The sequence below is a fragment of the Botryllus schlosseri genome, chromosome 13 (assembly GCF_051294905.1).
Source record: "Botryllus schlosseri isolate E-star chromosome 13, Bs_hap1, whole genome shotgun sequence".
Classification (NCBI taxonomy): Eukaryota; Metazoa; Chordata; class Ascidiacea; order Stolidobranchia; family Styelidae; genus Botryllus; species Botryllus schlosseri.
Genome location: NC_137248.1, coordinates 10334617 through 10348959, shown reverse-complemented (window position 1 = coordinate 10348959; position 14343 = coordinate 10334617). Strand labels below are relative to the sequence as shown.

The 14343-nt window shown below is 39.7% G+C and overlaps 1 protein-coding gene across 2 annotated transcripts; it reads right to left on the bottom strand.

Moving 5' to 3' along the window:
* Positions 1-8344: 8344 nt before the first annotated feature.
* LOC145454324 (adhesion G protein-coupled receptor L3-like) lies at positions 8345-13838 on the bottom strand. Of its 2 annotated transcripts, XM_080332315.1 has the most exons (3): positions 11742-13838; positions 10688-10761; positions 8345-10626 (listed from the first exon to the last, which is right to left on the bottom strand). In XM_080332315.1, exons 2-3 carry the CDS (start codon positions 10740-10742, stop codon positions 8930-8932), a joined length of 1752 nt encoding a protein of 583 aa, XP_080188441.1. In that variant the 5' UTR covers positions 10743-10761; positions 11742-13838; the 3' UTR covers positions 8345-8929. The 2 variants fall into 2 exon arrangements, with proteins under 2 accessions (XP_080188441.1, XP_080188440.1); XM_080332314.1 differs by having other exon boundaries at positions 10688-13838.
* Positions 13839-14343: the final 505 nt, after the last annotated feature.

The window sequence follows — 14343 nt, the reverse complement described above, 5'->3', positions numbered from 1 at the left end:
ACTCAAAGGTATTTTCAAGAGAGTTAATTCACTTGAAAATATTATTCGAGCTTCGGGATTTAATGTCTCTAAATAGCTTGATTTTGAAATGCATACCGCTCCCCCTAAAGAAAAAAAGCATGCATAATTTATAGGAATAGGCATTTCGGTGGCGGTCATTACCCCGCCACGACACACCAAAAGACGTATGCAATTTCGGCCAACATGCAACTCCACAAAGTGTGCTACCAAAGAATGACCTTGGCCAAAACTTTGGGTATATGTCCATTGTCAGTAGCCGCGCTCAGTGGGCGTGACGAATAGTCCGGTCCTTTCAATCTGAACCCCAACAAAACAAATGCCAACCGGGGCATTCACAGAGAAATGAAGATATGACAATTTGTGTGTGCGTCTCACGAAAGTTTTTCTTTTAGTCTGCTACGTTTGGGCGACTACAGTATCTTTTAATTATATAAAGGACGGGAGGTCACGAATTAATAACATACAATAAATTAATTATAACAACATACCAGATGCTATAATTATGAATTACGTGCCCCCAGCTCTACCGGTAAATCTGAATGAACAGCAATATAATGCTATTACCAATATTATTGACGAAATTCAGTCATCAACTTGAAAACTGACCACCCTGTGGGGCCCCAATCACCAGGCTTGTAATGACTCGAGACGCGATTTTTTGGTGACTAGATCTGACTGGAGTCATCTTTTCAAATGCGTAAATTGACTCGACTCAAGTCAATTTTTGTATTGACTCGACTTGTACTCGAGTCATGCAAGTCATTTGACTCGAGACTAAAACCGCCAAGACAGACATTTCATGTAACTTCGAATAATAGTAAAGTTACCACATTATTGGAATTTCGTCTACCAGTCCTGATACTTGGACATGGGGCCGTAAACTGTGAAAACTGATGAAAATTACTATATTATGAACACGAGCCATTCTATATCACTCGAGCAGAGTTGAAAACGTGGGTTGAACAGGAATGATCTGAAAACTAATCTTAGAACACAACTACTTGGACTCGTACTCGAGTCAAACACTATGACTCGGACTCGACCCTATACTAGCTGACGTGGACTCGGACTTGACTCGGGGGTGAACTGAAAATGACTCGACTTGACTCGAGTCAAAACTATAAAAGTGAGATTGACTTGTGACTCGGAGCATTGTGACTTTGGTTACAACCCTACCGATACCAATGTTTGGAGTGGGGGACCAATTGCTGTTTTGGTCCTGATTGTACCTACAACTCACACAAACATGGTGTACAAGAGGATGGCTATGGCGACAGGTATAAATGTCGAGTGAAGAATTGTGAAATAACGATTGGCGCCCGTTCCGAGTATGGTCATATGAGAATAAGATGAATTGAACTTAAAATTCTACCTTACACTTAATACGGATACAGAAAGCTGCCGTTACGAGAAACGGCAAAGAACGGCTCGGTTATGATATATATCAGCAGCTGTTGATTTTAACCATCGTAATGTTTATTTGACGAGTACAAAATTTCAAATCTTTGTCCGGTGTACGTACAATATATACGTATACTAAACAGATATAGGCCTACTGCTCGCCAAGCAGCAACGGTCAAACTGTGTTTAACTAAGCATAACCAAACATCAATACATAAATTACTATTTGAAACTATAGGCAGAGTGGTGATTATTATCTTACTGCGAGGTAGTGGCGTCTGGAGTGTATTGATAACCTGATATACAGCATGGCTTACACTGTTCTAACAATCACACAACAATGTACATCGAATATATATTTACTACGTGTGGATACTTCTTACGCAAGGAATAGCAAAGCTAATACTTCTGACGTAATAATGAGCAGGGGCGTTTGAAAATGAACCGTTTGCGCTATCAATAACGTGGTATGATATCTCTTCCGTGTTCACGAATGTTCGGTTATGTCATTTTTATTGTACAAATAAAACGTAATCGTTCTTTCACAAAGAAATCGATTAGATATGTGGAGTAGTCGATTACGATTACGATTACTTTGGATTTTTTTCGAATGTAATCGATTGCGATTACGATTACTTAAAAATGCTGTAATCGTCGTAATCGATTACGATTACTTAACGCGATTACCCCATGTCTGATGGTAAGTCCCCAGAAGTTGCATCGATTACCCTACGGTGGCCCCAAGATCAGTGTTCATTGAGACGGAAGGGGGATAAACAAATGTAGCTTCGGCCCTGGTTAAAACTTACAGCACACAACCAGATACTCCTGAACCGGATCGTGACCATCTCTAGTCGATAGACAAGGCTTTCCCGGTGTGACGTCATATTGATCGACAATGTGTTCATAATCTCATTTTAGAATCCGCTAGTGGGCGCTGAAGAGCGTCCGGAATTTGTGCCGCAAAAATATGGTAACCCTATACTAGTACAAATAGACGAAGTACTAATAGGGTGGTTACGTTACTATTCTTCGAAATTACAACGAAATGTCGGTCTCGGCTGTCTGAGTCTCGAGTCATATGACTTGGGTTATAACCTGGTCAACAGGTTCCGAGTCACACAAGTCAATCTTACTTTTGTAGTTTTGACTCGAATCAAGTCGAGTCATTTTCAATTCACCACTGAGTCAAGTCCAAGTCACGGAGTAGAGTGTCGAGTAGGGCTAGGCAGTGAGCACAATGATTCGAGTAGGCTACTCGAATCTGAATCGAGTATAAATTCTGATGTACAACACAATTTTTTTCGAGTACTGAAATTATACGCTCCTCGCAACTGAAAGTTAATATACTAACGACAATTATAGTTTTGATACTTATTTTCCACTGAGGAAGCCTTGAAACCTTGATTGGCCATGTCGCAGCATTCGAGACTTAGTACGAAGCTACGAACGTTATATAACAGATAACACATTTCCGAAGTCATGATCACACCCGCAACATTGTCAAGAAGTGCAATGAAATCGTTATGGTTGAAAAAATACCACCAAAGTAGGCCTATCTTTAATGTGATGGATAACATGCGTTATGTTCTTTGTGGTGGCACAAAAGGTACATATTTGAACTTTAAAATATTACATTCTGTTGTGACGTCATAATGAGTGATACTCGACTCGACTGGAAGCATAATACGTGATTCAGAATAGAATCACTCAGGTACTCGATTTTGCCCAGCCCTAGTGTCGAGTCCGAGTCATCACTGGCCTTAAGCCAGGTCAAAATTAAGACAACTTTTTGGAACCCACCCATAGTGTTTTGACTCGAGTCCGAGTCAGCGTCATCGTGTTGACTGTTCGTTCACTGTTCAGTTCCGAGCTGATGTCATGTGCTCACTTTTTACAACTCTGCTCGGCGATATCAAATGCTTCGTATTCATAATATACTAATTTTTAGGGGATGGTGTGAACGTGAGGTTCGCGTTAGCGTTCTATGTACGAACCTCTGAACTTTGCAGGTTCACGTCCACAAACGAACCTTGGTAGGTTCTGCACTGTGAACCTTTTTCATATATTACAATTTTCATTTCATGATAACATCTTTTGGTTGAAATTTATTGCATATCAACTATGGGCCATGCATGGTGCTGGCAGCCTGAAAAAATCAACACTAAACGAGCATGCCCCTTGATAATCTCAAAAATTTTACTTGCTTTGTTACAAAAGATTGCTCGAAATATCCTGCTTTCCGTTTATGAATATTTAGCGACTCTCTGCTGCGAGCTTGACCCGCAATGACACATAGCATCAAGAGCGAAATAAACTACATGTAGTCAGCGAATGATGCTTATTCAGCCAATCAGTGGAATTGATATCGGTATGTGATGTAAAAAATCTAGCAGGTGAACGGTGTCAATCTTGAATACATATGTTTATTGCTCCATAAAAACTACTGTGCAATTGGGGTGTTCGCTAATGCTGTATAACTGGTTAATATGGGGCAATATCGGTAGCAAGTATAGAAACCCGTTTTACACTCTGTTCAATATCAACGTCGCAATACTCAGGCGCTGAATACATTGTCCGGCCAGGCCTAGACCGTTAAGGTGTAAGCTTATATTCCCTTTCAAGTCCTGGTCGAAATTGTAGGCAAAGCGACGGAAGATATTAATTTTATGGGATTATTATATCATTTGATTGCCCCAGTTGATACATTTGGTGACGTTTAAAACGTCAATATGTACTTCAGCCTTGTGGCATTATGTGGCACGAGTCTTCGCTAGGTATCGTGTACATTTTTATCGCTTCATTGAAATGTAGGGTTGCAATTAGCAATATGACGTCCCGTGACGTCAGGAGATTCAAGTTAGCGTTCACAAAGAACCTTTCAAAAAGGTTCGCTTTCACACGAACCTGAACCTTTCAGAGGTTCACACCATCCATACTCATTTTCTTCACTTCTAACAGTTTCTAGTAGCATTTTCAAATACCAGTACTCATAGATTAGGGTTAGCATATTTTGGAAATCTGAAAAGAGGACATACTTTTTCAAAATTTTCAGACTTGCAAAACCGGAGGAAAATCCTGAAAAAAATGGTTACTTTTACCCACTTCGGGGTCGGTTGACTGAAAAAAAGGTCGAATTTCCGGCCCAGCTTCCAAAATACCCGCCTGAGCGTTACTTCAGTGCCGATTCCCTGTATCTAAGTCTATTTTGCCATATATTTAACCAAAATTCCAAAAAAAGAGGACTTTTGGGCGTCCTCCGAGGACACTTTCAAAAAATTCAAAAAAGAGGACAAATCCTCTTAAAAGAGGACGTATGGTAACCCTATGATAGACTAAATAATAATAGTGTGATAACTTTACTCTTCTTCGAAATTACTATGAAATGCCTGTCTTTGTAGACCCCGTTTGGAGTCATATGACTTGGTCCGAATCATGCGCAATGACTCAAGTACAAGTCGAGTCAATATACAAATTGACTCGAGTCCAGTTATTTTTCATTTTTAGGAAAATAACTCGAGTCAATTCGTGTCACCAAAAAATCGCGACTCGAGTCATTACAACTCTGGTTGGAACCCTCAAAAAGTCAAAATAGTCGTCTAACAGTTAAAGTACGTAGATACAGATCATTGGTACGGAATGAATGTTCTGGTGATGATGAATGCCGACCGTTAAGAATATTTTTGGTCTTTAGCCTATATGACAGGGATTGGGAGCCTATTTCGTCAAAGGGGAGCTATAGTTACCCTATATTTTCAATTGCTCATGTCAATTGACTATGACGTTACAATTGCATATCGTGACGTCAGGGCATGAAAAATATAATACAAACATGTTTTAAATAGATTTTTGTTTTCAATGCAACCCTAAGTTTGACCCTTTCAATGAGGGAGACAACAATTTTTGAGGTAGCAGCAACCGTCCACCCACAACTAAGTCCTTCGCGAAATCTGTTGCGCTTCACCGCATATCGATGAATTGATGTGGTATTTATAACGATTTGCGACTCCAATTTATGCGAAAGTTTTCCAGTCAATAATCCGGTCAATATTATTATATTCTTTATTCACATCACAGTAAAACTGGTAAACATAATCCGGGCAGCAACCTGCCCCCAAAGAAAAATTGCGAGCTTGAAGCAAATCTCTAAAATTTCAGTAAAACTGTCAAATTCCTATGCAATACACACAGTGCCCAATAAAGTCGGAACATCCGAATTGATAGTTTCCCGAGTTTGTTTTTGCTTAAGACCTGTGACGATCGGCACAATGTTTATTTTGCATCGCCACATTACAGAATTGCAGTAGATGAAGAATTGTCAATGTTGAAGAGGTTTCTTTGTTTCGTGGCATTCGACTGCTACATTTGCCGATACATCTGCCGATAGTCTTCATTATTTTCCGTACGCGGATGAGGCGGCGCCTATAGTTAAACCTCCAACACTTAAGTATCAGAATTCTGAAGTCGACCTCGGTCGGACTCGAACCCGCACCTATTGGTGTTGCAGCCGCGGATTATACCACTGCGCTATCTCGCCGCCCGCTGCAGAACTAGAGATGATTGGAAATGAAGAATCGAAATTACAGAATTTATGCTGTGATTTACGAGTACAAGTGTAATTTAGTCCAGTGGTGCATTCAAGATCTTCCGAAGAATTAGTGTGAAGCGGATCGACAAATTCTCTGGTCCGACTCCGATCCGATTTATCAATTCTCTTGTCCGGCTCCGATCCGGCTCCGGTCAAAAGTGAAAAAGTCCGGCCTGAAATCCGGCCCTACACGGTACGGTGGTTCCGTGAATTTATACATATGGCCCGTATATTTTCGCACTGGCCTGGCGGTTACTTGCGTGTGGTTGGTTGGTAGTTATTTCGTCACAAAAGTCATGCTCATCCATAAAGATCAGAATCTTTCAAAACAGTACTGATCCGACTCCGGCCGTATCAGAAAAAGTACTGATCCGGCTCCGATCCGGTCCGGCCAAAATTCAAAAAATCCGGCCGGATATCCAATCCGGCTCCGGTCCATGCTCCACACTACGAAGAATATGCACACTGCACATGCACAGTGCCCAATAAAGTGATCATTTGGATCATGTCGAATCGATAGTTTCCCGAGTTTTTTTTTGCTAAAGACCCTTAGCACCAATGACGATCGGTACAATGTTTATTTTGCATCGCCACATTTTCTCACATTCCATTTTGAGTTCAGCGTATTTATTCTTCTGATTCCGTCAGTATGTTGTGATCAGCTGGGACAGCCAGTTCAATGAATATGTATTCTCTTTTCTCTTTTAGTTTGATCATCATATCTGGGCGGTTGCTCCTGCTTTCGCTGTCAGTTATAACTGGTACATCCCATATAATTTTTACTTTATTTTACTATTATTATTACTATTATTTAATCATTCATAGTGAAGCAAGCGGTATGAGCTGGTATGAGTGAATATTAGGCACCTTCAAAAATGGATTGATAACTTTTGAAGCGAAACCAATCGTTATTGTTCCGCCTTCCATCGGACATCAACTCATACTCGTGAATTTCTCTCGGAAAACCGACTGAAAAAACAAGTGATGGGACTCCATCGCTCTGCTTCACTTCGAATTGGAGACGAGTATCTGTGTGCACTGTGCACCGCTCCCAGGATCTATATAAATGTCATCATCGCGGGATCACGAATTTCTCTTGCTTAGACTACGTAATCGTTATCCAGTCTCGGGAAAATTCGTTAAGATTAAATTAAGGAGTTTACATCAATAATTCATGAGGCATTTAGACATTATACCATGGGGTAATTCAGATAATACCTGTAAGATTACCGATAAGGCTACAGATTAGAACGTTGCCTTGGTGCCTTTCGTGTGCATCAATTAATCTATACTTCCAGTCACTTACGAATTGCGAAACATCATAGTCTCCTGGTGTGTTATGAATAGTAGCAGTAGATAGTTGTACCTATAGCCTAGAGTAGGTAATGATATGATGTTAATATTTCAAGTAATTCCTTGAACGATGTAATTATTCGAAATTTTAAAAATTGTAATGAAAATCCATACTGTTCTTCTCATGAGTAACGGTAACAAGAATATCGAGAACCACTGATTTACATTCATTTCATCAATTTAAATCACGTCATAACAACAAAAAGATGTTTACTATCTGCCTGTGCTGGTGTCAGCTTGTTTTGTAACGTCCTATTTTCTCTTTAATCAATTTATACCTGAAGCACATGCTGATTTCGAGATCACGCATGCGAAATAAATACAATCGCATGACTATTAACTTCCGTATAGTATATCCCATAACATTCTGCTGTATTTATAATAGCCAGTGCAAGAGTCAATAGTAATCGATTACATGACGAAATAATCACCCCACTTTCTGCAGTGCTATGTCTATCACATCACTCCATTTGAAAGTATATTTCGTGATTTCCGTGATGTGTCGCCAATCGCCATGCTGATTCGTACTATATGCGGCTAGGCAATGTTTTTTGTCGGCTCATGGGCTCCTGACGTTTCGAATGGCTCACTTTGCGGCTCCGGGGGCACAAATTCGGATTTCGCTCCGGTTGGATACTAGGAACACGAATGACCTCTACGTTGCGCCAGGTAAAACATATATAAACCAAGTATCAAGGAATGAGCGTTCAATAGTTTCATACTGTAATGTCCAGTATACATGTTATTAAATTGGCAACTCATTACGCGACCAGAGTTTGGGAAAAGCATATGCTACTTTTTTTCTTCATTAAGGTGATTGTTAGTTCTATATATGCGTGATATCCGTCTGCCCTTCGGTCACTGTATGCTTAACGCTCATTCGTTCCGAATAGGATGTTCAGATACTCCGCCCTGTCTTCATTGTAATATCTTGTAAAAAGAATTAGCTTTGTTCTACCTGATTCACCATATTGACACGAATACAAAGAACAGACGTTTAATCGGTTTGCAAAGACTGCACTAAAATTGTGCCATAAAGGACAACCTTTTATAAAAACATAGTCCACTTTACAGCATTTTCCATATAATTATCCAATATCATCTATCGACTGTTCGCATACTGTTTCGCGCATATACGCCATACAGGAAGACAGTGAAGTCTGGCGATATGTTACTGACAAATGCGAACCGGTTAAGAAAACTCGGAATTCGTGAAATAACGTTGCCTAAATGCGTAGAAGAGGTCATTAATCGTCTTCATATAATAACATCAAGACGCTCAAAAATCCTCGTGATTTTTCCGATAGATATAAGACACCGTAGCAGGACATGTTATGACCTCGATTCAGAACCTATGCCTTATATACGCAAAACATGCGGAAGGGAGTCGCAATGTCAAATTATCAAGATTTTAGAACATAAAAATAGGTTTACGTTTTATATTTCTTCGTTCATGATCATTGCTTTACTTGGCTGGATAAGAGCACTACAATGTGCATGAGCACCCTTCGTAGTGTCTACCGAGGGTAATGTATTTCAAGCCCCCGATATGAAGATCGGTTTTGGTCATGACGACACGCTAAATCGTGTCTTACTGTCTCTGCGTTGCGCGTGATTTTTCCATATCTTCGCAAAGTAGCTACGCATATCTCTGTTGCGCAAAAAATAAAAAGTGAACACGAAAGGTCCCTCGAAAAGGGTGATAATATTGGCGATAACCAGAGTCGAATACACTCGCTCGATTACTCTACTTTTGTATAAAACTAGAGCTACAAACTGTGGAAGACCCAAACAACACGTCAAACATACAACAGCGCCGGCCGTTGCTTTAATTCGCTCCAGGTATGCATTTTGTTGGCTGCTGGCTGCAAGTTTCGATTTCATCCAAACCACTTTGGATACATATATCGATATAGCAAAATTTAAGCAACATACAAGGACTATTAGCGAGAATATAACCGCGAACGTGACGCTGTCGTAAGAAGGGCAGCATACTTTGTATTTGGAGAATACATTATTTGCGTGCAGTCGGGATCTAGGAAGGAGTCTTTGGATTTCCTTATTACGTATATAAATGCTCCTGTATGGCTGCGTAACGTCCAAGAGTATCTCAAACCCGGGCTGCTGTTCCCACAATCCCATTCCTACTATTAGTATAAGCGGAGCGATCCATATGACTCCTGATGTCGCTGTCAAATTTTTCGTGGATAGGGTCTTTTCGTAGTTCAAAGCGTTACTGAGCTTAATATATAACACCGCTCCCTCCATGAACACCCACAGCGAAGACGTAAACGCAAAATACAGCTTGAGATAGGCTATACTTTCGCACATCGCAGTGGGCATTGGTTGCACTGATAAAATCCACACAGACAACAGCGACATGATTCCTTGGCCGCAGAATGATAAACATATTCCAATTTGAACAAACGTTCTTCGTGATTTGTTGTGCTTTCTGAAGAGAATCAGAAACATCGTCGTGATGACTATCAAGAAGCAGCAAATCCCAAGTATCGGGGGGACTATTTTAATTAGTAACGTCTGATCATCAGTCCAAGTCAGAAGAGTGGTATTTACTTGAATCCCGAACAGTGTGCTCGACACACCTTCACAAGAGCAGGATATGACAGTATCATTATCAGCCAGAGCAACGCATCCGGACGTTGTCCACTTTCCGATTGAATTATCCATGCGAACGCATTGATGCGTCAAATAAGCTTCCCGAAACGAGGAATAGTTTGAGGGAATATCGGCTAACAGCATGTTGTAGGTATAGTTTACCCGATCTTCTGTACCGCTGCAAAGTAGGATTCCACCAATGTCTGACCGAACAAACGTTTTGGTAATCTCTCTATAGTGACGTATAGTTGTTTTCGGAAATATTGCGTCTAAGACACCTACAACGATCGTCGTGTTACGCGATGACAATGCCTTGCTGCTTATCCGGTATGTTGATGTGAGGTCATAACGAAATTGTCCCTTTGAGAGACGATCCGATACATGGATGCCCAGCTTGTTAAATTGAAAAGATATCTCCTCTGTAGGCCATGCGTTCAAATCTAAGTTGATCTTCACGGCGTGGAAATTCCGCCACGTTACATGTTTTCCGACGTATTCCCGTATATCCGATAGATTTGCGACATCAGTAGCTTTATGACTGCAGCAATAGGGAGTAGCATTATTGAAATCACGCGCCGTGGGTAGTTCTTCACAGCCTTTCCGGACACTTCCATTTAGACAAGAAATGAAATCGGTTGCGGATACTTCTGTAATTAAAAGATTATTCATTGTAGCATCACTATTTGAAGAGATATTTTCTATACTCACCACTGACTGCATGAATGTGATACAATATTATAATAGTATATTCAAATAATACCATATTTATCCCAGGAACTTTCCTGTAAAGACACCAAACTATTAAGTTGAAGAGCGTTAATGGTTCATGATATTGAGATTTATACAAGTGATCTAAAGACGTAGTTCTCAAACGCTGGTGCCGGTCCGCTAAATATATTGCAAATTTTTATCTCAATTGAAAAGTGAAAGAAGTTGGACGGTCATCCATTGATTAAACTGGTTTGGAAATTAAGAACGTATTTTTCTGTATGGTATCGTTGTAAATAGGCTACAACTCGACTTTTGACGATATAATAGAGGCTGGAAAACAGCAAAGACGCAGTTCTTTTAAAGGAAACGAAGAATCAAAATAAAGTTAGTGCATTTTAACAGGACTCTTCATTATAGACACTTCAATATAACCACATATAACACATGTATTGTTATCGAAAAGACAGCAGCACATTCCTCATTAAATTGAAGTTTCCATTATTTTCTTTCGAGTTGCATACATTTGTCGTAATTACATTTTGGTTTAATTTAGATTTTTGAAGGTTCACCGGTCTGCAAAATTGTTTTTGAATTTAGCTGGTCCGCAAGCTACATAATAAGGTTGAGATCACTGATCTAAAGCAAATCCAATCACAGCTTACGCTTGGCAATTATCGGAAATAGCCTGGATAAAGAGTTTTCTCGTTCTCATCTCATGAAACAGCTATTCAATGTTGGAATGTTGACTCAAATGCAGGGATATTCCATATGACTATGTTACCGAAGTCATAAAATCCCATGCGTTTTATGAATCAACTTACGCGATAGGCTTCGCGAATCACTTTAAAATTTACATATATCTTAATACCCATATACAATATAAAATATACTCGTACTGGAGCGCACATTTTATGCGCAATGTAAATACTAAATAATGAAAATACCAAATTGGGCATCTTTAGTAATAGACTTGTAGCTACAATACAAATACAGGCTGAAGTGTCTATCGGTTTTCAGATAGTAATATATGTAACAAATTTCATTTCCTCACTTCGAATGCAACCAAGTTGAAGTCACATTGTTCTTGTACGTCGTCACATTGTCATATTATTCTGTAGCTTAAATCTTGTTAATTGTACATTAACATATGCCATGCCTTTTCTGCCAAATTCGATATAAGTGACTTCGATATTGATTACCGGATATTGATAGCAGACCTCTATAGTGGGCTTACCATATTTTGGAAATCTAAAAAGAGGACACTTTTTCAGAAATTTGAGACTTGCAAAACCGTAGTAGAATTCTCAAAAACCGGTGAATTTTTCCCACTTTGTGACCAGTTGACTATAAAAAAAGGGTCATCTTTTCTGCTCGGAGCTCAATATAGCGTTTTTCACCCTCTGGAGCGTCACTTCTGCACTAATTTACGGCATATCGCTCGCAATTGGCTCTGAATCTGACCTCAATTTTCAAAAGAGAGGACAAAATCTCAAAAAAGAGGACAAAAGGCCGTCCTCCGAGGACACTTTCAAAGAAGTCAAAAAAGAGGGCAAATCCTCTTAAAAGAGGACGTATGGTAAGCCTACTCTATAGCACAGTCTATTAGTAATATATTTTGTTGACGCCGCCACCGGTGCCCTGATGAATTAAAAAGCTGGACAATTTCTACATAGGCTCCCTGCATAAATGAAATCACAAAATCTTGTTTGCTTAAAATTACATAATACTGAAAGAAGTAATGCGAACAATGCTGCTGTTGAATTTGCACGCCTATCAAACCGCGGCACATGGTTGAATGTGGCATTACGCAACTCGCGATGTCAATTCGATTTGATCATTGCTGCCGCAAAAAAACAGGCTTCGCACAAGCACGATATTCAGCGGCCTACATGTTAAAATTCAGATCGGGCCTTGACCCTGAACGAATATCTTTTCTAAGTAAGATCTGAAGAAAGATGACGGCGGGTTAGATTAACTTAACTGCCTTAATGTTGTAAAACTAAAAGCTAACGTGTCTGAAAAAGCTCAGCCAACTAAACGGAATATTGAATTTTCAACATAAAATTTTATCCAAGACAAGCGGCTAATTTGACATCTTGGACGTTCTATTACTCGATAAAAGGAAAACCTAACAGCTTAAATACGAGAGAGGGGACTTGGTATTTGAACATACTCGAATATTGGGTCACTTTTGGTGGATCGGACGTGTCTGCATTCTTCATAGACAGAGGAGAACAGTGGAGAACAAGTGGAGCCAATGTCAAAATCTCACGGTGCCCAGTTTGGAAACTGCTGTTTTATTAGACATCAGAAGTTCCACTAACTTTACCTGCATGCTGCATTCTAGGTTTATTCATTATCAATTTAATTTATCATTCGTTATTCATGAATATTTGATTTATATTGATCCATGTATCCCCAATGAGCTTAAAACTGCTCAGCGCACAACTAGATTATTTTGTTAGTACCAATATTAGAAACGAGTTTGATATACTAGACAGCTAGAAAGTTCTGTGTGTTTCTATATAAATGAGAGAAATTAATAATTTAATTACGTTTTAACAAGAAATATTATCATGTCATTCGCCATTGCAAATGCTCATGACTTTTGAACAAGTTGTGAATACGTTAGATCGTAAACTTTCGTACCGCGCTTGACACTGGTGGGATGTATGCCTTCTGACTCATGCTGCTAAATCTATTCGCCTTCGATGATACAACACATTATGTGAACAACTGCTCAGTGCTCATGTGAGCACGAAAAATGAATTTTTTATGAGTATCCTATTATATCCAAGAACGATTTATGGCAATTAACAATGCGTTATGTTGGGTGAAATTCGATAAGTTGTATAATGTATACGTAAGAAGGTAAATAACTCTCTCGGATCAATTCCTATGCCGATAAAAGAACTCCGGTGGTGTCTTCTTGCCTATATCCTGGCTACCTACACATACACATATGCACTTATACGATTGTTCAATGTTCACCAATAGCTAAATATAGGTTATACCAAATCTACTAACCCTGCGCCATAGTAATATCAGCGATTTAATTAAAATTCTTTCAACTTTTTGTGTATATACAAGAATCTTAAAGCAGCTAATGTTTTACCCTCCTCAACTGTTCATTTCGTCACACGAACCTGTAAATCAAGGGTCGGCAACCTACGGCCCGCGGGCCGGATCCGGCCCGCCAAGCGAAATCGTCCGGCCCGCGACATAACAATTAGTTATCACAAGAATACGGCCCGCCGTTTCATAATGAGTTTCAATCTGCAGTGCAGCACTGCATGAAAAAAATGCGGCATTGCTACGATATAATAGTAGCCTACATCGTATTAGTCTATTGTTACGCCATGAAACGAAGGTGGTTGAAGTAGGAGATGGAGATAGACTAGACTGGATCAGTGCTTATCAATCGGGTGTATCTCGCAACCGAAGGTGTTCCATACTTTTTAAAGGGTTTACCACTCTAATGGGGTGTGACAATGAAGGTGTCCTTCCTTTGCTTCAAAAACGCTTGGAACATCTCAGACGCAATGACGGAATCTCAAACTGTTCAATTATAGATAACTAGCCTCCGTATGTTAGTTAGCCTATCTATAGTTTAATTTTCCAGAAGGCATTGTGTGCCAAGACAACAAACCTGA